The 25,057-nt window shown below is 35.5% G+C and overlaps 5 protein-coding genes across 5 annotated transcripts; 3 read left to right on the top strand and 2 right to left on the bottom strand.

The window, feature by feature from the left end:
- Positions 1-4,109: 4,109 nt before the first annotated feature.
- LOC108725701 (RAS oncogene family member RabX5) lies at positions 4,110-8,821 on the bottom strand. Its single transcript, XM_018452884.1, has 11 exons — positions 8,748-8,821; positions 8,608-8,626; positions 8,284-8,393; positions 7,643-7,760; positions 6,543-6,883; positions 5,659-5,825; positions 5,424-5,525; positions 5,008-5,072; positions 4,802-4,932; positions 4,341-4,548; positions 4,110-4,240 (listed from the first exon to the last, which is right to left on the bottom strand). Exons 5-11 carry the CDS (start codon positions 6,666-6,668, stop codon positions 4,170-4,172), a joined length of 870 nt encoding a protein of 289 aa, XP_018308386.1. The 5' UTR covers positions 6,669-6,883; positions 7,643-7,760; positions 8,284-8,393; positions 8,608-8,626; positions 8,748-8,821; the 3' UTR covers positions 4,110-4,169.
- A 58-nt stretch (positions 8,822-8,879) lies between these two features.
- RpL23A (ribosomal protein L23A) lies at positions 8,880-11,049 on the top strand. The gene is made up of 4 exons (XM_018452887.1): positions 8,880-8,965; positions 9,890-10,185; positions 10,504-10,631; positions 10,722-11,049. The coding sequence occupies exons 1-4, from the start codon at positions 8,932-8,934 to the stop codon at positions 10,981-10,983; spliced, it is 720 nt and encodes a 239-aa protein (XP_018308389.1). The 5' UTR covers positions 8,880-8,931; the 3' UTR covers positions 10,984-11,049.
- A 364-nt stretch (positions 11,050-11,413) lies between these two features.
- SWIP (strumpellin and WASH-interacting protein) lies at positions 11,414-15,623 on the top strand. The gene is given in 4 exon segments (XM_018452882.1): positions 11,414-11,439; positions 11,577-13,731; positions 13,734-13,827; positions 13,923-15,623. Coding segments are annotated over 3 exon segments (3,183 nt in total). The 5' UTR covers positions 11,414-11,439; positions 11,577-11,630; the 3' UTR covers positions 14,911-15,623.
- Positions 15,098-17,991, bottom strand: LOC108725702 (CUE domain-containing protein 1). The gene is made up of 5 exons (XM_018452885.1): positions 17,947-17,991; positions 17,714-17,872; positions 16,842-17,223; positions 16,687-16,770; positions 15,098-16,587 (listed from the first exon to the last, which is right to left on the bottom strand). Exons 1-5 carry the CDS (start codon positions 17,989-17,991, stop codon positions 16,451-16,453), a joined length of 807 nt encoding a protein of 268 aa, XP_018308387.1. The 3' UTR covers positions 15,098-16,450.
- Positions 17,992-19,879: 1,888 nt separating this feature from the next.
- LOC108725687 (ethanolaminephosphotransferase 1) lies at positions 19,880-25,036 on the top strand. The gene is made up of 8 exons (XM_018452867.1): positions 19,880-20,478; positions 20,732-20,800; positions 20,949-21,141; positions 22,467-22,729; positions 22,884-23,041; positions 23,301-23,481; positions 23,585-23,761; positions 24,386-25,036. The coding sequence occupies exons 1-8, from the start codon at positions 20,407-20,409 to the stop codon at positions 24,446-24,448; spliced, it is 1,176 nt and encodes a 391-aa protein (XP_018308369.1). The 5' UTR covers positions 19,880-20,406; the 3' UTR covers positions 24,449-25,036.
- Positions 25,037-25,057: the final 21 nt, after the last annotated feature.

Here is a 25,057-nt window from a genome sequence, read left to right on the forward strand (position 1 = left end):
TTCGATATATTCTTCCGAGTAATCGTTTCAAAAGTCAATTATCTTCGCACGTGCTCAACGCAGTACGGTCGACAGAATTAAATAGCCTGATGCGTCATATAAACTCATCCGTTAACCCGACACTTTCTAGACTGGTATACATAGTCCATTCTTATTTCATAATCGTCTTAAGTAATGTCTTAAAGTGCTAATACCTAATACGATTCTCTGATTATAATACGTCGATATATATGCGTCGTATACAATACACGGAGTAAGAAGAGTAAAAAATTGACCTATTAAGACCCGTCTACAATACAATAGTAAGCTTGGTTTAAAAAGTAAGATTAAGAAATAAAATTAATTTATTTCGCTTACGCCTACATCTACACCGACTCTAAACTCTTACACCTACTCTTACTTCTTAAACCAAGCTTACTACTGTATTGTAAACAGACCTTTACAATCGAATACCAAAAGAATAATTGACTGTGATTGTGTGTGTCAATTTCTTTCCTTACTTCTTATTCCGTGTATTGTAGACGTTGCATTGTATTTAAGACGGTCTTGATAAGAAATGACTGCATCAGGCTTATACTTGTTTCTATCAACATAGATAAACTTTAAATTTGCATGTTCTTCATCTTTTTCAAATTCTTGGAATTAAAAAAAAGTAAAGAGCTGTTAAACCAAGACTAAATTACATTGATAAGAAAGGGCATTAGATCCAATATAAGATTATAACTTTAATCTCAGTTTGACTTACTGTAATTTATAATTTTCGGCTTTATAATTTTCTAATTCTAATTAGAAAAAAAAATATAAAAATTCTAATTCTTAGACGTATGAAATCGCTAGTACTAAGTGCTCGTGCAAAGCAATGTATTAAATCATTTATTAAATAAATTATCCTAACATAAAGACCTTAATTCTTACAATTATTATGTTTGACTATTTTCTAATTCTTAGAAGATAAACATAATAATTCTAAGAATATAGGAAAAAAGTATAAAAATTCTAATTATGTTGATTCTACAATGAGTCGGTAGTCGGTAGTTCTAAGTCTTAAGCCTGTTCTACAATATGGTTGCAAGCCATAAAAAATTAACAAATCGTAGTTGATTATTTTTGTCATATTCAACTGTGATTGGCCAATTTCTTATGGTTTACGATTTGCGATCCTATTGTAGAACGCATTATCGATGAAGTTGACTAATAGCCAACTTGTATGACCACAACTTCACCGATTAAGACTTAGGGGAGTATCAAACTATGGGTTGACGATTACGATTGACGGAAGCCCGGTTCTATTTCAGCCAATTAGGATGGACTCGCTACATCGTGACTGGTTGAAGTAGTGGGCAACCGTTAATCGTAATCGTCAATCCAGTCTGATACAGGTATTATAGCGAATTCGATTGGATGCACTCAGTGCGCATTGGTGCACATTATTAAAGCCGTCGTACACAAAATAACATAAAGATATGTTTATAAATAAACATAGAAATCGAAAATCATGAAATAATCAATACATTTTATGGTACCCCAGACAGCACAAAATATTTATGATAAATATTCATAAATCTTTATTATTTATTTTTTGAAATATTATATAAAGATTTTATATATATCTTATGTAAGCTTTATTTGAAAATATTATTAAAATATAGACTAAATGTTTTATATAATATCTATGATAAATATAAATAAATATTTCTAGTTAATATTTTTTACTTGGATTATAATGTCTTATTTAGTATATTTATAGTATTTACTACAATATGTACGATAAATATTTCGTAATATTGATAATAAATATTTATGATCTGTACAATCTAAGAGAGAGAGAGAGACCACACAAATATTTATAAAATATTAAATATAAATATTACAAATATTTTGTAAATATTTTATAAATATTGTGTGTTGTCTGGAACTATTAGGTAAAATATGTAATTCGAAATATTTGCATTTCATTTTTATCCTCAAATTAAATCAGTGTACAACGGCTTTAATATGCACCAGTGCTTCTAATCGAATTCGCCATAAGACTTCCGACTACAGACTGATTATAGAATCAGCATTAGAATTATTACGTTCACCTTTTTCTAATTCTTAGAATTAGAAAAAATAAACAGAAGTTAAATCGAGATCAAAATTAATCATATTTTCAGACCTTGTCTTGAACATGACACGTTTTAACCACACGATCAATTATACAAACGAAAAAGATACTGCTTATGGCTGCGTTTCGTTATTCACTGTCAGTATTGACAGTATGACGTTATAAAGTAGTACTGCAGAAGCGTTTTGAAATTACTAATAGTACTTTTATGACGTTACAACGTTACATAACGAAACGGATTTAGTAGTACTTGGTAGGACTGTAGAAATAAATAATTTTTTAAATTTTGATAAAATTTGGAATTATTAATTATATTCATATCTTTGCGTGTTTTTTTCTGCATCTACTTTATTCATTAATATGTCATAACTTTTTGACATTATTCGTTTCGACATCTAAAAAACAAATTTTTTCCTGATTTCCCATTTTCTTGAATTTCGCCATCTTTTTACTGCGATTACCTGACCTTGCCAGTAATAGAAATAGGAAGTGACGCAAAAATTTATGACGCCATATAAACGCAAAAGTATATTGGAAGTTTACTGCGATATATTTTGGAATGGCATGTGCAATGCTGCCAGTACTGACAGTGAATAATGAAACGCAGCCTATGTGTCACAGGAAGATCTGACCGTTCAATGTAAGTGGAATGTGTAGCATTTGACTTTACTGATAAAACAGCGATAACATAAAATATGTAATACTTATTCTATCAGACATTGGTAAATCTATTGATAAGCTAATTTCTATGGAATTATCAAATCTTGGAATCAAAGCAAATGGACATAATTACATTTTAATTAAATTTAAAATACACCAAGCGCGCGTACTATATTAAAAAAAATTATCCGCGTTTTTTTGCGGAGATCGCAAAATTCGTATAATCGTCGCGTGATCATGAACTTCTTAAATGATCATGTAATTCATAGCCTCTCCCCATCGAATCCTTAAACTCCTTCGACGGGTCGTCATCCCCACCACTTTATCACCTGTCGGAATGTGGTTCAAAATTTACCTTCGAATGGCCGATCAAATTAGTTGAGGTAAACGAAAGCTTACTCCTGTCACTAATAGCGACAACCACGTGACAGAAGCTGCGTCGTTTTCACCGAATATGCACTAATTCGAGGATCCAACTTTCACAATTTAGGACGACGACGCTGAACGACGCGTACAAACGTCGCGTAAGCAATCCGGCGTGTTCCGATGCGATCGACCACGATCGACGAAGGTCGGCAGTATCACCATTGTCCTTTTTTCGCTATCATTCTTCCGAGCGAAAAACTGCAGAATGGTTGATAAAAATGAGCGCGCATTAGCCGACAACGACGCTGCGAGCGGCGACGCTCGGAAGCGCACGGTCGACGCGCGAAATTCAAGCGATTTCTTTTCGGCTGCAAAAAGCAAAAGAATTAAAACCCACATCTAGTGTCCATTAATTTTTATTAATTAATTGCAAGCGTATGTTAGTTATTTAAATGACCGTTTTTATTTACCTTATTTCTTATCTTATCGTATTTTGTTTACGGTACGTTTGGGAAGCACAGTGTCAATGCTGTTGTCGTTCTGTCTTAATTGTTCACTAGACGTAAAACAAGATGTTATTTATTTTAATATTAGCTTTTTGTTCAGTTGTTCCACGTCTAATAAATGATAAAGATAAAGTGACATAATAGCGTTGACGGTATGCTTCCTAAACAAAATGACAAATAATAAATCTGTTTTCTATACCTGAACTAGTATACACTTTTGAAATATTTTTTTAAATACTTAAAAAATAAAATAGATATGTATTTAATATCTGAACAAAAGAAACAGAGTTTTAGTGCAGGAATAAAAAACAAACTTAAACCAGTATTTATAGTCCATTCTTATTTCAAGATCGTATTAAATGTCCTATTCGCGATTGGCTTATAACATCTTAAAACTGTATTTAAGACAATCTTAAATATAAGAACACTATGAATCGACTGGTCCTTAATTAGTATCAGCTTGTTTGCTGGGGAGTATAGAATGAGGCGCGATAGCATTCTCCCTGAATTTAACCATTTATCAAATTTCACCGTCACGTCGGGCATTTGGAGCACTTTGGCATTCTCTGTCGCTTTGTCTCGGTCTTCGAGTGTCTTTTCAAAGCTGGAGAAAAAGTGCAATGAATAATTTGTCGTTACTTTACGCTTATCAAACTACATCTATTTTACCGTGTCGGCGTGATAGATTCGAGATTTCTACTCACTTATCGTCGCCGAACCGATGTTGATCGGCTCGAGCTTCAAGCTCTGTATCTCCCGCAGGACCATTGCGTGAAAGGAGAGCGCGGCGACCCTCGTAAACAATTCGGACACCCCATTACCAGTTCTCGACGAGACCGCCCAATATTCCGCTCGCATTCTTTTCGCCGCTTCAACTGCCCGTTTTTCGATTATTTCGTATACTGGATGAGACTACCGTTTCCCAAAAGAAAAAGCGATTAATAAAAGACAGTATATTCATAGTCAATTTTTATATTTATAGATCTTTTAAGATTGTCATAAAGTTACAACAGTCTTTTAAGATCAATAAGTTATTCTGTCTTAAGTTATAATATATCTTAAGACCAATTTATATAAACCAATCACAACATAAGCATCTTAAAACATTACTTAATACGGTCTTACATATATAAGAATACCAGCCTATGATATTATCAATACTTACTAACAAATCTTTTTTAGTGCCGACTAGAAAAATATGATGAAGACCAACATTGCTGCAACTTGCCTCATTTAACCATTGCTGGCAATGCATCAGCGACATCAGGTTTCCCAAGTCGAAAACGACCATGATTACTAAAATGAAATAACATGCGTAAGAATTACAAGACAGCTAGATGAAATTATGCAGAGAATTAAGAAGGAATTTACCATTAGCACTGCGATAATAAGACGCCGCTATGCACTTGAATCTTTCCTGACCCGCGGTATCCCATCTGCAAGTGGCATCTCAAATTACTTATATATTACATACAATTCACGCTTGCGCGGAAAGAATAATTTTGCTAAAATATCTTAAAATTTAGCTAAGATATCTAAAAATTTATCTAGGTACTAATCTGAAAATAAGTTTGTTAAATTATCAAAATAATTGCGGAGGATGCTCAAGCTGATTGCTTGAATGTCAAAATTTGTTGCAGCATTACATGAGTTTTCAACATAATTATTTTGAAGGTCCGATAAAATTATTTTTAGATCTGTATCTAGATAATTTTTTTAATATTTCATAAAAATCATTCTGTCAGTGTAAATATTTCTAAACACGCTTGTCAATTTAAATTTATTACATTTGCAAATGGAAAGGCACGCCAAGGACGTCGAATCTCTCCACCTCGAAATCCACGCCAATAGTGGCCTTGTAATTGTTGTCGAAGAGCCTGTGGCAGAAGCTGCGCAAAGTGATCATTCGTCTTATTGTTCAAGTTTTCAGGTCGCGGAAAAGCCATCAAATTGACTCCGTAAAGAATAATCAATTTTTACAAAGTTGTACTAAACGATAGAGGTTTACCGATCAATTATTACCGATTCACTAATGATGTTTTGCCGACGGCGACGTCGCCTATGACGATCACCTTGGAGATTCGGAGAGTCAAATTCTTGTTCTCGCAGGTCCGTCTGATCAAAGTGCCGAAATCATTCTCGTTGTATGGTGTGATTTCAGATGAGAATGGTGGTGGCCAATCGTTTATCTGTCAGCAAAGATCACAGTCTATTTTTACTTATAAAAATTGAATTTAATTCCGATTTAATTTAACTGTTATTTTCTCCTAAGGATTAGAAAAAGATAAAGAATAAATTAATAATCAAGATTAAAATTAATCTACAATTATGAGCCATTTCTACTCACTAAATTTTTTAAAGAATTTTACTCTAGTAAAAATTGAATCAGTCTTGAAAAAGAATGGTTCAATTTTCAATCTTTTAAAGTGAGATTTCACTCTTCAGAGTAAGTCACTCTAAAAATTTTAGAAAGTATCAATATAGATAAATTTCAATCTCGATTTAATTTACTTTTTAGTCTTTTTTAGTTCTTAGAATTAGAAGAAAGTAAAATCAAGATTAAAGTTAATTTACAGTGATAGAAAAAGTAGATTACTACAATATAGATTAACTTCAACCTTGGTTTAACTTCCCTCCTTTATTTTAGGAAAAAATATTATATAAATGGACATATTTCATATATAATTATATATAATTGTATATATAAAATATATTAATTTTTTATATAATTATATAAGAAACATTTTTTATCAGATTACTTTTTGCCTTCTTCTAGTTACAAGTATTAGAAAAATGAAAAGTAAAAATCGCGAGATTGAATTTAATTTACATTAGTAAAAATGGGCCAAAGAAAGGCATATTCGATTACTCAAGCGTCAAAAATTAATTCGAACGATAATTCCTACCTGCCGTTCATCATGGGCTTCTTCTTTCATCATTTTGTAAGTCGCGGAGCGCGTTTCCAACATCGTTCTTTTTTTAATTGGAGCGTTTAATGAAACAATAAGAACAGGCTCTCTTTCTCCATACATGTGTCAATGTAATTTTTGCAATTGCATGTTGCTGATTGCGTTTTGTATACTTGTTGTTTGAGACTGACTATATGATCAGACTGACGTTCACTGGTTTGGAGCAAAACGCAATTGATTCCGCACAACTAAACGGGAAACATTGGTTGCTGTGGCAGGTGTTTCATTGTGACATATGGGGGAGGCTCATACGGGCGTAATAGTGAAAACTAATGCATCTGGAATAAATTATTATGTCAGATATATATAATAATAAATTTATCTCTTATTCAGTAAAAATATCGCAAAAATTTATTTTAATTAAGAATATATGAGTCACTATAAAGACAACCCAATAAACGAGAATGGATTGAAGTGGACTGAAATGGATTCAGATTTTCAGAAATATAGATTCACTAATGTTAAAATAAATGCTTTTCAATCCTGAATGCATTTTTATTCATTTATAGGAATTGCATGGAGCATATCTCTATTTCTTTCAATCTAAAAATAATATCAGCTTTTTCTATGCATTGTGAATACTGTTCAATTCAAAATTTTGAATAGGAAATGCAATTTTTCAATCTAATTGCATCCAATTGAATCTAATTGAATCCAATTGAATCCAATTAAATCCAAAAAAAAAGTATTCGCTATTTAAAATACGCATTCGAATAGAAAAAAAATTTTAATTCATTTTAATCCATTCTCGTTTACTGGGAATACAAAAAAATATATAAAAATTTCATAAATTATTCTATTGGTATATATGTGTAAAATTTGAGCACAATTCTCTTATTAATTTAAAAGTTATTTAATTTTTTTGTTTGTCTCAATTCTGATAAAATCGCGTTCCAATCGTGTGCGAAGTAACGATAAAAGTAAAATTCGTTACGTTATAAAAAAAAATGTAACTTCCTTACCATTACAGTTACCAAAGAAAAAAAGGAACAGTTACCCTTAAAATTACCAAAAAGTAACTTGTAACTGTAACTTACAAGTAACAAGTTATCCCTGATGAAAATGATAGATCTTGCTTGGTTTCTGCTGCCAATCTGCCATCAGATTACGATTGTGTTCCGTTTCAAGCATGATGCACATGATGGATCTTTTATCCTTGTTATTCACCAAATGTTAAACAAGCAGGGTTGCGTTCAGGAATTACGCCCAGATAACTCTAAGCTACAGACTATTACATTACGTATATTGGGTGCTTTCCATTTGATAACACAAGTCGACACAAATTGACATAAGCGTCATTTTGTCCTTCTTGACATTCAGAGAGTGACAAAGAATGACACTTGTGTTGACTTGTTTCGACTTGTGTTATCAAATGGAAAGCATCCATTATGGCAAAAATACACCCTGGAGTTATCTAGGTATAATTCCTGAACGCAGCCCAGGATAAATGATGCATTACGCACATCATGCGTATAACGGAACGCAGCCTTTTTTTTAGCAGGCTCTGCTCGTAAGGTTTGTTGCGTCGCAAGCTCCAACATGCTCCAACATGCTCCTACCACAGCTCCTACTCACTTTATCAAGCGCGTTGGAGTGAATAAGAACTATGGTAGGAGCATATTGGAACATGTTGGAGCATGCGATGCAAACAAACTCGCTGTCAGGTTATGCAACGAACTCTGTTCGGTTTCTGTCATCAATTTGCTGCCATCGCATGTCAGCAGGCTTTGTCATATTTTTGACAGCAATTTACTGACATTGTCTGATAGTACAAACTTTGTTCCCTTCCTGCAATTAAAAATTAGTAGCAGGCTCTGCTCAAAATCTGTCTTCGATGATTTCCGCAGAATATCAGGATATATATAATTTTATATATATATATATATGAAACTTTTTCCTGGGTTAATATTTGAAAATTTGATGAGGAAGTAATATTATATCAAGTATTGAAATATAAAACAATAATAAATATTCATGCAAAAGTTTGTTTGAATCCACTTACTCGTTTAAAAGTCACTGACCTGCAGTAAAATAACATAGCCATTATAAGCCAAATTATGGATCATTTTGTTTTTTGCAATTGATTTAGGATATATTCACAAGCTATTATCATAGTTTGTATATAATATTAGCTAATATTACCTAGTTTCTTAATATTTTTAGCTGATATTGCGTAGCCAAAACGATTCGTTTAATCAAAAAAATCACTGATCCGGAGACCGGAATTTGGACGGAGTCGCCCTCTTCCTTTTCGTCGATCAACGACTAGCGTAGTCGGAACTTGCATTTCCGTCACGGACACGAATTGAAGTTCCTTTCTAGCAAAATGGCTCCGAAACCGAAGCCCACGGAAAAGGCAGGTAGGTTTGAAACTAATTCGTGACGTTTGTCTTTCCTTCAGAGTGCACGTTTTTAGGCTGAAAAAACGTTTTTCGAAATCATCGATTAATACAAACGTAACGTATCAACGTCGCGTAGTTTGGGATCGAGGAACGCGATCCAGGACCATGTGGTCGAACGTACGCACGTTTTTTAACATCTTGTTTACGATAACTCTCTAATTCTCTGAAGAATGTTTCATGTGGTTTTATCTACCGGTTTTTTATCCACTGTGTCTGCGAGTCTCACCTGCCACATTGCTTGTTCGGCACTAATTGGTGTAAGATTCGCGTGTACCATAACCTATGAAGCCTAATCTACAATGTGTTGTACCTCTTTTTGCCACTTGTCCTGTTTCTTCGTTTTTTATCTTCCAAGATGAAAATTGATAGCCATTCTACAATGTGTTCTTTGTTTCCTGCTGTTTGTCTCTGTTTGTCTCTTGCCTTTTCGTCAAAAACAGCAAGAAACAGGAAACGAAGAGCACATTGTAGAATGGCTATGACGAACTTCAGGAGAGACAAAAAACATGTGACAACAAATACAATTGTCGATAAAATGGTTGCAAAGAAGAGAAAAGAAACAGAATCGATTGTATATTTTGAAACGATGTGAAAATTACAGAAATGAGTAAATTCATTAGATATTGATCACAATGAAATTATAAATACTCTAGTGATTTTGCTCAATTTTGTAACTCACTTTATTTCAAGATACACAATCGACCAGCAGGAAGCAAAGCACAATGTGTAGATTAGGCTTAAAGATAGACTGGAGAATCAGAAGGTAGAGAATTTCGCCTCAAAAGTACTGTATTTTTGTAACATATTTACTTTATATCTTTATTCTTTTTTATGTATCTGTTTGTGATTATTGATTCAGTTCTATGTCGCTTTCTTTTATAGGTAAGCCTGCAGAGAAGAAGACAGAGAAGAAGGCTGAGAAGAAACCAGCCACAGCAGCGTCTACCTCAAAGGTGACAAAGCCTGCAGCCAAGCCTGCGGCTGCAAAGAAGCCGGCAACTGCCAAACCAGCAGCTGCTGCTAAGCCAGCTGCCAAGCCTGCAGCTAAGCCTGTGCTCAAGCTTGCCAGCAAGCCGTTGATTAGCAAACCCAAGAAAAATGTACAGGCCACCAAGAAGACCCCGAAAGGTGGAAAGCCAGCGACTCCGGTTCAGAAGGCTCTCAAGGCTCAGAAGAAGGTACTTGAAATGGAAACATTTATTTTGTTAATATTTTAACCCAAGATGAACAAGAAAGTTAAAATAATATTAATTTGACGACATATTGATCAATTATTGGCCAAATTTATGTCATCTTTTTGTCATGATTTAGTCAATTTAGACTTGTTCTTCTTGAGAGACATATCGTCTTTTTCAATGATGAATTTAAGTGTGGGAATCTCTTTGAATTTCCGTGAAAATAACTTTTTAACACAGTACTGACCAATTAACAAATATACTGTATGCAAGGATATATCAGATATTATGTATCTAACAGTCACATTTATTACTTTACAGATCTTGAAGGGAGTTCATGGTTCTAGGGTACGGAAGATTAGAACATCCGTTCACTTCCACAGGCCCAAGACTTTCAGGCCATCTAGAAATCCCAAATACCCACGCAAATCTGTACCGAACAGAAATCGGTAGGGTTTGAATGAGATTCACTCGAAACTTCATAAATATGTATGAATTTCTTTTGAGAAATCATTGCATCTTTGTGATTTGTATTTCAGTATGGACGCGTTCAACATCATAAAATTCCCATTGACGACGGAAGCGGCAATGAAGAAGATTGAGGATAACAACACCTTAGTCTTCATCGTACACGATCACGCCAACAAATATCACATCAAGGCATCGATTAAGAAGCTCTATGATGTCGATGTAGCAAAGGTGAATACTTTGATGAGGCCGGACGGCAGAAAGAAGGCATACGTGCGCCTAACGCGCGACTATGATGCGCTCGATGTCGCCAACAAAATCGGCATCATATAATTTCTATCTCACTTTTTGTTTAAAAATAACGTCTTGTACTGATATAATAAAAAGATATCAATACGGAGAAAAATTAGATTTTATTCGTTATTTCGCAGTCCTTGTTTGAGATAATAAATAAGAAAATTTTATAAATTAATGACGAAGAAAGAATTAAAAGATTTTCGGTTTTACAATTTAATCGACTGAGTGGGAAATATCGACTGTCGATATTCTCAAGAATATTGCCATCTGTCGCTAACCTATGGTAGGACATTGTATGCTTCCATCTGATTACATTAGCCGTCTTGGCAATGTCAGTGAGAGAGGCGTCAGCTGAACAATAATGGACTGGATACTGTATAGAAACAAAGTAATATGGGGCATAGTTATTTATGTTTGAATGCATAAAATAGTAATATAAAAAATTCGCATCATAATTGTATATAAAAAATACAAACATATGATATAAATAAGGTAAGTTATATATATCAAAAATTTTATTGAAAGAAACAAAAAAAGAATTTTAATATAATTATCATATTTTATAAATTTTTTTATCATTTTATAAATTTATAATACATATGTATTAATCATAAAAATTCTAAAATTAGAGTGCCTCTAATAATCGTCACAAATTGCCGAAACCACAACTTCAATAAATAAAAATGATAGAGGCACCGACGTGGAACTCCAAAAAGGATGAAGGCATCTATAAGGCCGCAGGTGCTATGCATCTGCGGAAGTACGGAGAGTTCTTTGAGAATCTGGTGGAAAAGTCCTGGAAGGGTGATTCAACATTAGAGTATATTATAGAAGGTCCTCTACGTCTAGTCTACAAATCGACAGAAGATATTGGCATCCTGTCCTTGGTGGAAATGGAGAACAAAGTTCTGTCAAAGCTGCTGGCAGCGATAGCAGGAACGTGCAGAGAAATCAGATTGCTGAAAGTGGAAGCTGCTAGTTTTTATGCAAAGCTCTTCGCTCATGGAGAAAGGTGTATGGACGACGATCTTATTGGTGTGACCAAATTATTGTCGGATCTCCTAGATCTATCCGTTTTTACCAATCGAATGTCAGCTGTCGTACACTTGACCACCCAACAATTGTCAAGTCTATCCGGTGCCGTCCATGAAATCTATTTACCCGTATTGCTGGAAGGCTTCATAGATCTATTTGTTATCCTTGTAACTCTCGACGAGATCGTCGACGCTCAACCAGTAGTATTGGATCAGTGGAAGAAGTACAGGATACACGTTCGCTCTATGATGCATAATCCATCGCAGTTTAATGTCACCAAGACAAAACTGGAGACGTTTGATCATCTACTCAAAGATCTGCAGGAGAAATTGCTACGAAAGAATATGTTTCTAAAGGCGATCGAGCATGTGATGGATGTAAATAAGGGTTCAGTTATGAGCGAACAGATCATCAGTTACCTGAAAAATATGATTACGGATGTGGAGAGCAAATCCAACGACTGTGCTGCGTTGAACAAGAACTGGATAAGAGCCAACGTCGGCGTCGCTGTGGTGATAAAACTGTTCGGTGCTTGCGACAAGAAGCTGATCAAAAGGGTGCTGGAGGCCAATAAAAAATTCTACGCGGTCACGTTGGTGGGAAATGTAATGTGGGTGCCTAGCAAGTTCCTCAGCAACGTCGTGCCAAAGGAAACTGGCAACGCCATAAGCTCACAAATAGGTGAAAAGATTCTGCAGGCGAGAACTCTAAGATTGTCTGTCACGGTGAACAATCTGATACAACGAGGGACGACTTGGTGCGTGGAGATGCAGAGTATCCTTACAAGGACCAATCTCCAGGTATCAGACATCGGACAAAAGCGTACGCTGCTGACGGATTTGTTAGCTTTGCTGTCTCAGATGCGAGAGACTGTTGCATTTGTGACGAATCTGCACGCTTTGCTGTCGAAACCGATGAGTCGTGGCACAGTACAACTAATTTGCAGACTCGTGGAGTTGCAGAAGTCCCTGCAGACGACGTTCTACGCACTCGGGCCGGTCGTAGTGCAATCGCAGGCGCAAGTACTGCAATATCTAGCTTACTACGTGCTAGTTATGCTGGAGACAGCGCGAAAGGCTCTTGTTCAGAGGGACAAAAGTTACAGCAGGGACCGCTTAGATGCGCTATCACTGATAGGACTGAGTATGCGGCTGATAAGTGGTCCAGCGAGTGCAGATAGACGACTGATAGTGCGTTGCGCGTTAGCGTGCGCCACTCAGCTGACTGATACCTTCCGTGAAGAAGATGTGGTAAAACTACGATTTCTGCTGGATAGTTACGATGCCGTGGCCGAGTTGTACGAACTAGTCGACGAACACAGCGACTATTCGCTGCTGCTGCATCATCAGAACATGCTCCCCGCCTATCTCTCTTCGGTCGTTGACAGCAATACCGGTGTTTACCATATTACACATCTGTTCGCCGCCTTCAACAGCGCCATGAGCGAGCAGGAATTCGCTGAGCTGAAAGTAAAACGCATTGCGGAACTCCGGGAGAGCCTGGTGAAGAGTGTATTAAAACCGGCCTGCCACGAAATTGAGACTAGCCTACGGCTGCACGTACATGCTCATCTTAAACTGGATTCCACGAATCCCTTTAATATTGGCGCGAAAGACGGTAGCAGGGTGGTACGAGTCCCGTCGTTGCCTTTGGCCGAAAACATGGTTTGTACAAAGAGATTTGTCGAGCATTACCTGGACGATATGTTTTACAATTTGACGACAGTGGCCCTACACGATTGGGGGACTTACAGGACACGGTGCAGGACCATCTGCCGACGCAGACTCTCGAACAGGGTCTGGACGCTCTAGAGATAATGCGTAACATCCATGTATTCGTTTCCAGGTAACCAGAATTGTTAAATACGATAGTATAAGAATTTGTTATGTTATAATCAGTATTTAGAAATTTATCAATATATTCATATTGTTTCATTGTAGATACCTGTACAATCTGAACACGCAAACGTTCGTGGAACACAGCAGCGGCAACAAACATCTAAACACCATCGGTATCCGGCATATCGCTAATTCAATTCGCACCCATGGCATCGGTATCATGAGCACCACGGTAAACTTCGTTTATCAGTTTCTGCGAGTAAAGCTGCACACCTTCTCGCAGTTCCTCTTCGATGAACACATCAAGTCGCGGTTGATGCGCGACATTAGATTCGTCCGAGCACAACGAGAAGCAGGCGCCGCTCCATACACATACGAACGAGCGGAGAAATTCCAAAAGGGTATCCGGAAACTAGGGATGACTGCCGATGGGTTGAGTTATCTGGATCAATTTCGTCAGCTGATCACGCAAATCGGCAACGCACTCGGCTATGTGCGGTTGATTCGCTCCGGTGGTCTCCATGCCAGCTCTAACGCAATATCTTTCCTGCCAGATATCGAGAAAACAGTGCCATTCGAATCGCTCTGTCATGGACTAAATTATAGCACCACGACACAAGCTGCAGCCAGACGGTTGGAGAACGACATCGCTGATCTGGTACGTAACTTCACCGAGGGTATTCAATATTTCAAGTTGCTAGTCGACGTGTTCGCATCGGATTACGCCATCGTGCCGCCACTAACGCTTAGCTTCGTCGACAATTCTGTATCCAATAAGGAGAAGATGTTTAAGAAGAACCAGACTGACGCAGCTTTCACTGATGATGGCTTCGCCATGGGTATTGCCTACATCAACGCACTGCTCGATCAGAGCGTTGAATTGGATGGCCTTCATTGGTTCAAAACGGTTGAACAGCACATCGCCCAGGAAAAGCTTGCAGCCAAACGCAAGGACGACCACGGCGATGAGAAGCTTCAACAAACCAGGGCGCTTACTCTCAAACGTCTCAATGAAAGAAACGCCGAGTTCCAATTGTTGTACTATAGTCTCTCTGGTGCTAGAGTGTTCTTCAAGCAACCTGATACGTAACACAAGACAATCTGCTCATTTTGATATTACGATATTGTGCTCTTGGGTCAGTTATCCAAGTCGATTTCATGATTACTAGGAGAGAAGTGGTTAGCACAAATCACGGCGATTTAGATAAATGTGCTTGAAAACCATTTCTTCCCTAATTTTTGAATGCAAGTGAAATTTTGAATAAATATAATCCTCATTCCAGCTCTTCCAATTTATTCTCATACGTGTTTGTCATCATAGCACATGTTGTAAATTACTTAGACTGTCTACAATCACTTTTATAAATATTTTCTACATTCACACGATATCGTTACAATAACAGAGCTTTGTTCAATAAATAATGGCTAGACTGAATGACTAGGTTTTACGTCTAAAAGAGGTGCAATTATTACTTGCAATCGCAAGTAGAATCGAAAGAATAAATGAATGAAGGCATCTAATATTCGTGTAGTGTTTCAAATTTTGAATTTAGCAAATTATCTAGAATAATGCAAGATTTCACGAAAATATAACATAAACCTTCACCCATTTTTCATCTCTATCTTAACGAATCAATTGTTTATCTTACCAGATCAGACCTCCATCTTCTCGAAAATCGGATTTTTAAAAGAATCACATTTTCTTTCCAATCCAGATCGATGTTGCGCTTTTTTAAATTTTCAATAAACTATCGTGCCTAATTAACATTGACGCACTATCGGCGTACGATGCACATGAACATATATATACAACATCAATTACTTTCGTAGCCGTACATGCTAGAAAGCAAAACATATTGCGTATTTTGCGTACAATAAAAATTTTATTTGTTTTACTCGTCACGCTTATGTAAAACAATGACGACTGTTATTAATTTGAATTAAGTATTTTTCCAATATCAGAGATAAAAAATTCTATCAAGATTATCGCTCGATAGATTTCTGTAAAACTTTCTTGTGTCAGTCTTCAAACGATTATACGCAATAATACGCAGTAATACATAGTAATACGGATAATCGCAAGCAACGTACAACAACAAAATATAAAATCTATTAAAATAAACTTTACGTCACAACATCGTAAAATATCACACTGAATTTATCAGAAACAGATCTGCGTCTTTACTAGAAAATACATTAAGATTAATTAACGCACTAAGATTGATTAATGCTTTAAGATTAATTAATTCCTACGTATATCTGCATAATTACCGAGATACGGTTTTTTGATAATTCTTTTATTAGTTTCAAGCGTTTTACTTGATATTCACTCTATTCGGTGAGTCTTTGTTTCACTGACGCACCTTTAAGTTAAAATCTTGTAATTCCATTATCTCTGCAGCTAATTGTCAACCATCAAGTGAGCTAAAAACCTGAATCGCTAATTAATTTATATCTTACACGACCCTGACGTAGTTATCTCGTCTATCGCAAGTCACGACATAGATATGCTTCTTTTCGTGACATATGACATTTAAATTAAGCTGCAAACGTCGTTGAATTTGCCGTCTCACGATGACGAGAAACAAGAGTAAATATTCTAGCAGGATCGTATAGATATAAATCTCTCTTTAGGATTGAGGTTTGGATGATTCTTCCGGATCCAGAAGATCGTCGCAAGAAGCTGTCGGTGGTAACAATTGTCTGCCGCCGCGTTTCTTACTGCGAGTGAACACCTTCGTAAGTTGCGCGAATTTACGTCGGGATACTGCAAGGGTTTTCATCGTTAGAAAAATAACAAGTGCATATATATATATATAATATATAACTTTTAACTTAAATGATCGTTTTCGAATTCATTGCTTACGTTTGCCCATATTTTTCAGTCTTTCTTTAAACAGATCCTCGTCGTCGTGACCGGTCTGGCTGCTGCACTTCTCCAGCTTTGAGTCTACAAGAGAAAGAAAACGTTCCATTTTCTCTCTTGAGCTGCACTTCTTTGCGGTTTCCTCAATTCTTTACCATGTTCCAATGTAGACAGGAAATCTTCATTCCAACGAAGCTCCGCCATGAACTCTTCGTTCTGCAAAAACATAGCGATCCTCTCGTCCTCTAGCATAGTATTCTCTTGCGAATATGCCAAATCGATGCCATCATCAGATATTTGCTGGGGGAGCCTTAAAAAGGTGTCTGGCAATGGTCCCAACAGTGGAGGCTGCCATTTTTGAACACTGCTTCTTAACGCTGCTTTGCTCGAGTCTTTCTTGGGTGACTTTGCGGTGCTTGGAAGCTCTTCCTTCTGCTCCAGCTCGCTCCTAATTTTCTCGTTCTCGTTGTCAGTACTCATGGTGAGCAATTGGTCGATTGTGGTGTCCACAGCTCCCTGATTGGATCTCAGTACAGCCTGCAATAAACATATAATAAAATGCAATTGTACTCCTAGAATAAAACAACATGACAGTAGCTAGATTATGTACGCTGCTTTCCATTTGATGACACAAATCGACACAAGCATCGTTCTATCCTTCTTGACATTCAGAGAGTGACAAAGATAGAACGACACTTATGTCAACTTGTGTCGACTGTGTCTCCTAAAAGGAAAGCAGCTGTATTTATATCAATGTAGATTCACTTTAATCTTGGTTTAATTTAGGCTGCGTTTGATTTGGATGTTGTAAATTTCATTCTATCTTTCTTATATAGTAATGATAAAGATAGAATGAAGCTTATACAGTGCATAAATACCTAAACCGAATGCAGCCATATTCTTAGTCTTATTTTAATCTTCATCTAATTAGGACTAGAAAAGGATAAAAAAAGTAAGTTAATCGAGATTGAAGTTAATCTAAATTAGTAGAAATGGACTTGGCATGTCGACTTGACAGTTCTCTCACCTCTATCACATCGTCATCCATCTGTGGAAACATGTTCTTAAAATCGGCCATCGCCTGATAAAACTCCAGCGTTGTTTGTTGCTGCTGCTGCTGCTGCTGTTGCTGTTGCTGCTGCTGCTCCGTGGCAGAGGCCATGGTTGAGTTTCTGGAGCGACTGAGCTGCCAATACAATCAGAGTTAACATGATTTTTTTATATCAAACGCACAGCATGTATGCGTGTACAAATACGTACAATAATCTTCCGACGTTTCTCAAGTAGTGACAGCAGCGAGAGCATCGCCCATGCCTACAAATACCGGTCTTTGCGTCGTTGCTCCTTAGTATGTGTCAATCAGCAAAATTAGCACAGTGTCATCTTTCAGAGCGGTTAATCGATAAAATACACAGCGTGTTTAGAATATGTCTCGCCGGTGCCGGCTTACGTCATGTCATACAGATATACGTCAAAGAACCAGTCAAGAACACCACAAAGGTGTCAACTGTCAAAATTTACACCCGCTCTCAGCTTGTTTCGGCCTTCATGAAACCAGGACTAGAGAACCTCCAGATCGTTCACCGCTCGTATAACCGAACCACTCATGTACGCTTCGTGATTGGCTGACCACTGTTAGCGTTCTTATAATTATTACATAAAACACTAATGTGTCCTTGCAAGAAATAGGCAGTCCTTTTTCTAAAATTGTCTCAAGTAGTGTCTAAGGGGATCCTAAACTTTGACTATACAAGATCCTTAAGTCGTCTGTTTTATCGATTCAGGGACTTACACATACGATTTGCGTGTATTAACATGTAATACTTGTCTTACATCAAATATGCATACGTATAAATTTTCTATCTTTCATATTAGATATCTAAGCCTAATTCTAAAGAATTCAACAGTATTTGTTTATGTAATCCCTAGTTCAAATCAAGAACGTTTTATATGTATAAAGTATAAAATTTATACATATACAGGATGCATCTAAAGTAACGTACATTAATCATACAGTGCTATTCTTAATAAAAAAAAACTGAGTCGAAAAGTTCTTTAGCATTTTGCAATTTTCTCAATAGTTAACAAGATATTAATTACAAAAAATCGCTTAATATTAGTTTCAATAATTTTTTACTCAAATACTATCAACTTTACAGAAAAACTGTTAGAGATAAAAATTGTTTATTTTCTTCTCATAAAGTTATGAAAATTTTTTCAGAATTTTTTAATACCATATTTTCTCATGTTGGTAAAAATAAGAAAATGCAATACTAAAAAGTTGATAAAAAATTCTGAAAAAATTCTTAGAGTTTTATGAGAAGAAAATAAATGATTTTTGTCTGTTGCAGCTTTTCTGTAAAATTGATAGTATTTGAGTAAAAAATTATTGAAAACCAATATTCAGCGATTTTTAGTAATTAATATCTTGTTAACTATTGCGAAAATTACAAAATGGTACAGGACTTTTTGACTCAGTTTTTTATTAGGAATAGCACTGTATGATTAGTGTACGTTATTTCAAATACACCCTATATAGCAAATATTGTTAACAGTCGACTCCAAAAGCCGACATAACAAAACTGTAATTTTCTAATTTTTTTTCGTTCTTGGCAGTCAGTCAGTCAGTTTGAATTAAATTACCGTTTGTACTTTAATTTAATCGTGAAAAGGGATTTTAAATTTGTAAAGGCAATTAGAAAAATACTTATTTGAATTTTTGAAAATTTTTCTTGAACGGTTTGTAATTGGCTCTTTGACTATATACCTCTATAGTCAAAGGATTGGCTTATGACATCTTAAGACTGTACTTGAGACGGTCTTAAATATAATAAAGTTATAATCTGACTATTTGGTGCGTTCAGGGAGACGCTATTAGCGCTACTTCTGTCATTCTATCTTCGTTGTTTATTAGACGTAAAACAAGGATAGAATGACAGAATAGCGCTAAGAGCATCTCCCTGAACTCATCTTATGAATACCGGTCGTAGATTATTCTGTTTTACACACGTAAATGCACGACTCTCTGTATTATCAAGCTCAGTTGTTAAAGCATATCTCTTTTCCATCTCGACCGTTGAAACAGCAAGCGCGTGGGCGATCGAGAATGGACGAACGGAACAAATGAACGATCAGCCGGCGCCGCGCGGCGCGCGCGCGCGTTCTTCTCTCTTATATAGGAAATGTGGGAATGCACGTCGCGCTGCGTCGCGCATTCGTTGTATGCGGTGGTGTGGTCCGTGAGGTGGCGAGGTGACAATGAGCGACGACGTGCCGGAATCGTCCGATACGCGTGCATACGTAATACATGCGTAATTGTAAATCGTGAATCGTGAGTATTCGTGAGGAGTGGTGAGGTGGACTCCGCCACTCCGGTGACTCGTCGTTCGACGACGGTCAGACGCGCGGCGAATTTGCGCCTCGTTCCCGGTAGAAATCGGCGCGATTGTGGGAGGCTGCCAAGCTGGAGTTTCGTATTCACTGTGAAAATATCGCGAATACCGATGCCACGATGAGCCGACGTGATAGACGATTTTGCGTACGGTACAAATAAGGAAAGAGGCATCTCCTCGTGAAAGACCGGAGTTCACCGGAGATCTCTCGCGCGTTATTGGCGCTCGTCATCCGGCGCCTCTCCCATCGCGTATACGCGTGGTTAACGTTTTTTCCCAGAGCACGACATTAGATTCGTAAGGTAGTTAAGATTTCTGAGATTCCAAGATGTATCGTAAGCTGAAGTTCGAGGTGGAATACCTGACGGATGAGCACCTCACGGGGTTCGAGAGTTACAAGGTAAATGGTTTGATTTTAACAGTGAATATATTTTTCATAAGTAGAGATTATTGATTTCAAGAAATTATGAATATATATGAATATGTCACGTTTTATAAGATACAACGTGTGTATACATTATTCGTAAAATTATTTTATATTTTATATCAAATTTTTCCCAAAATACATAAAACCTTATTCAAATAATTGAAATAATATTTTATGCTCTCAATGTTTAACTGTATTACTCATTTTGAATATATTATGATTTCAGTATAGCTCCTTGGACACAAGTCCCCTGAGCGTGTATGTTATGCATCCCTTTTGGAACAAAATAGTACAGGTAAAATTTCTGCTTCAGTGTTGAAACAATTGTTATGTTAATAAGATTTTTCTTTTTATCCATGTATTTCGTAGAGCTATAATAGAACAAAATGGTTTCTTTATATAGTATTTTTATTATAAAATAATCATTTCATCTTGTGTTTTAGTATTGTCCAAAGTGGGTTGCTCCAAATGTACTAACTTTCTCGGGATTCCTTTTTACCGTGCTAAACTTTATGCTATTTGCGATTTATGACTACTACTTCTATGCGTCCAGCGACGACAAGCCGGAATACCCTCCAATATCACGATGGGTCTTTGCCATGGCTGCTTTTAACATTTTTATGGCATATACGCTTGGTACGTGTATTTGGTGCTTGATATATAATTTTAATATTAACATATAGGAGTTAAGGGTGTAAAAATATACATATACCAATTATATCCAGTTCATACTTTGCCACACAATATATCAAGTAAAAACGGTCAGAAATACGAGCAAAACAATCATTATTTTAGATGGGCAACATTAATTTATTTAACGAACATATATAATTATTTAGTAAGAACATACGCCTTTTGATTTCACAGAGTTTTTCCTCAGTGTTTAATTAAAACCGTAAAATTTTTGTAAATACCTATGCTCAAGATAGTTCCTAATATGACCTACTTAATTTAAAAGTTTGTAAGAGACTATAACAAAATATTTTTCACTTTCAGGTCGCAATAAATATTAGTCATATCATGCTCTTTCGGTGAACCATTTGGATGTGATAATATTTATTGTGATCTCAAGGTGAAAAAAAATTTTGTTATGGTCTTTTACAAACTTTTAAATTAAGTGAGCCATATTAGGAACTATCATGCTCATAGGTATTTGATAAAAATTTTATGATTTTAATTAAACGCTGAGGAAGACTGTGAAGTTAAAACGCAATGTTTTACTGAATAATTATATACATGTTTGTTACATAAACTAATGTTAATCATCTATGCTCAGCATTTTGCGCATCATGTTTTTAGCCGTTTTTATTATCTTGATATATTGAATGTATATGCATATAACATATACACACAAAGTATCTCAAAACTTGCGACTCAAAATAATATAGCAAAAAAGTTTTTGGAAAAATAAGTAAAAAAATTGTTCATAAATTTTTATTTTAAGCAATAGTTTTTGGAATATAGATATTTTATATGTTAATTATTGACTATTTTACCTATGTGAGTATTAATGAGTCGCATTTTAGATAATATTGTTCATAAGTAGGTGATCGTCTAAACGTAATCTGTAATTAGTTATGTTAATATCTTTATTATCTTAAAAATTGTTTAAAATAAAAATTTACGATTAATGTTTTTATGTTAACTTAATTCTTCGAGAACTTTCTTGCTATAGTATTTTGAGCGAATTTTAGGATACCTTGTATGTGAGTGTATATGTATAAATATACATATATATTATTATAATTAAGATAATATTTTCGTAAATTATGAAAAATCTATCTTTTGCATTTGAATAGGCACACGAAAAAACTTACATAAAATATAATAAATTTAAATATTAAGCAATGGATTAGAAAATAATAGACGTAATTTTATCGAGAGAAATATGTATATAAATTTTATTGAGGTATAGTTCCTTGAGCAATAACTTAATTTCATTTATAACCGTTATATTGCAGATGGGATAGATGGAAAACAGGCAAGACGCACACAAACATCCGGTCCCTTAGGAGAACTATTTGATCATGGTTTAGATAGTTGGACTGCCATGTTGATCACAGTGTGTATGTATTCAGTCTTTGGCAGAACAGATCACAGTGTCTCGCCGCTACGAATGTACTTTATACTGTGGAATGTATTCATTAATTTCTATCTAAGTCATTGGGAGAAGTATAACACAGGTGTACTCTTTCTTCCCTGGGGATATGATGCTTCCATGCTGGTAAGTTTGCTCAGATAATATGATTTTTAATAAAAATAATATTTCTTTCATGTTACTAATTGACTTTCATTATAATATTTCTTTTACGTTACTAATTGACTTTCATTGTTTCATCGATCTGCCAATTTATATCAACCTTTTATTGATTTTATAGGCAACTGTCATTGTATTTACACTTACCAGCATAGGTGGACACGAAGCCTGGAAATTTGAATTGCCAGGTGGTATATCGGCGGGAATGATGTTTGAAATGTTATTTTATGTCAGTGCGCTTGTGTCCAACTTACCAGTCGTTATTTGGAATATATACAAGTGAGTGTCATTTTATCTTTGTAGTAAATAATACATTTTTTAAAATTATTGTTACACTAAAATATTTGGTAAAACTGGATAAAAACGAAATGGTTCTGAAATTTCTGTTAATGATAATTAATAAGTATTGATAAAGTATTCTACATTCAATTATCTATTTCTCTATTTGGAATTCTTTTTAAAGAGCTAATTTTCTTTAAAACAAAATTTGAATAAAAAGCTATATGTTAACATAATTATCTTTTGAATTATCTTGCAGATCGTATAGAGATAAGACCGGAAAAATGCGGACGTTTCCAGAGGCTATAAGGCCTTTAGTGCCTTTAGTTTTGTTCTTTATAATTTCCACATTCTGGATAATGCACTCTCCAAACAATATTCTAGAAAAAGATCCGAGAATAATTTACTTCGCCATCGGCACTATTTTTTCCAATATATGTGTAAGAGATATATATATATATATATTTAACTCAATGTGTTAGTAATTTTTTGTTTCTCTCATTACTATTCATTATATTTATTTAAATGATGTTTATATTGCAGTGTCGATTGATCGTATCACAAATGAGTAATACTAGATGCGAGATATTACCGTGGTTACTATTACCAATCGCAGTGGCCGCTGTTTTCTCATTTATCTTGCCAAGCATAGATTTGGAAATTATGTATTTAGTTTCTGTAGTGGCCTTGGTGGCACATGTTCATTACGGCACTTGTGTGGTAAGTTTAATGACGTGTTACGATTATAATTATATATTATTAATTATATAATATTATTTTCAATTTACAGGGTGTCCCATTTTAAATAATGCATTAAGAATTTCTCGAAAACTACGGTAGATACGGGAAAATGTTTCAAACAAAAGTTGTATAGTTCGGAGGGGGGCATAAGAAGGTACTATTGATTTGACCTTGGGTGGTCACGTCGATTTTTTTAAATAGACCCCCTATTTTTCATTACATTTTCTTGTAGCTTATCTCGAGAGCTTTTCAAAACACTATAATAAAATATTTTTTCATTAAGTATTTTTCGAGTTACAAGGCTCGAAAGTTACAGTCGGCATTAGCATTACGCAAGTTGTTCAACAGACGGCTAAAACCTCTTGAATTATATCAAATCAATGGTACCTTCTTATGTCCCCCTCTGAACCATACAACTTTTGTTTAAAACATTTTTCCGTATCTACCATAGTTTTCGAGAAATCTTAATGTATTATTTAAAATGAGACACCCTGTATATGTGTGTTGAGAAAGAGATCTGCAATTAATAATTGTTACTTATATTTTCATAATTTACAAAGCATTCTGTCTGTCATGTCAACATAATCGGTTTTGTAATTGCAGGTACGTCAAATGTGCCGACATTTCCGTATTCAGACTTTCTCCATAAAAGATCATTCCGAATGACTACTTGCCGACGATGCATGTTAAGAACGAAGAAACAAAGAAAAGGTCGATAAAAACTGACACGGAAAAGCAAGCAGGGAGAAGAGATCTGACACACACATACACGAACTTTTCTTAGGACTAATCACGAGGCATTAACATTTGACAAAACACCTTTTGAACAGCTAAGAAAGGGAAATTATTAAATCACGTTCTTTATGAGAACGTGCGCCATTCACGCGAAATACGATAGTAATGCTGCTCGCAGAGATTTGATAGCGCCATTTTATTCTAGATATCTAAAAAAAAAAAGATTAGTGTGTCTGATAGATCGCCTATTTATTTCTATACAATAACAAAATTGTCCGAAATGTGTTTGACTATTTACTGTGATATACTTATCCTTATCACTGCTTTATCTCCAAGAGCAGCGGTTCGTCCATAAACGTAAACTCTTCATCATGATATTCCGCTGGGCTTACATATAATATGTGTGTACAAATACTTTTTCTTTGAATGCTGCCGAGCTCATTGAGCAGTAAACTAAAAATGCACCTCTTCGTTTTCGACATGTATCGTCCCTCGGACGTTATTAATCAATGACTAATAATATTGTATCTAGCTATTTTT

This window comes from Mycetomoellerius zeteki, unplaced genomic scaffold (assembly GCF_001594055.1).
Source record: "Mycetomoellerius zeteki isolate Tzet28-1 unplaced genomic scaffold, Tzet1.0 scaffold355, whole genome shotgun sequence".
Lineage (NCBI taxonomy): Eukaryota > Metazoa > Arthropoda > Insecta > Hymenoptera > Formicidae > Mycetomoellerius > Mycetomoellerius zeteki.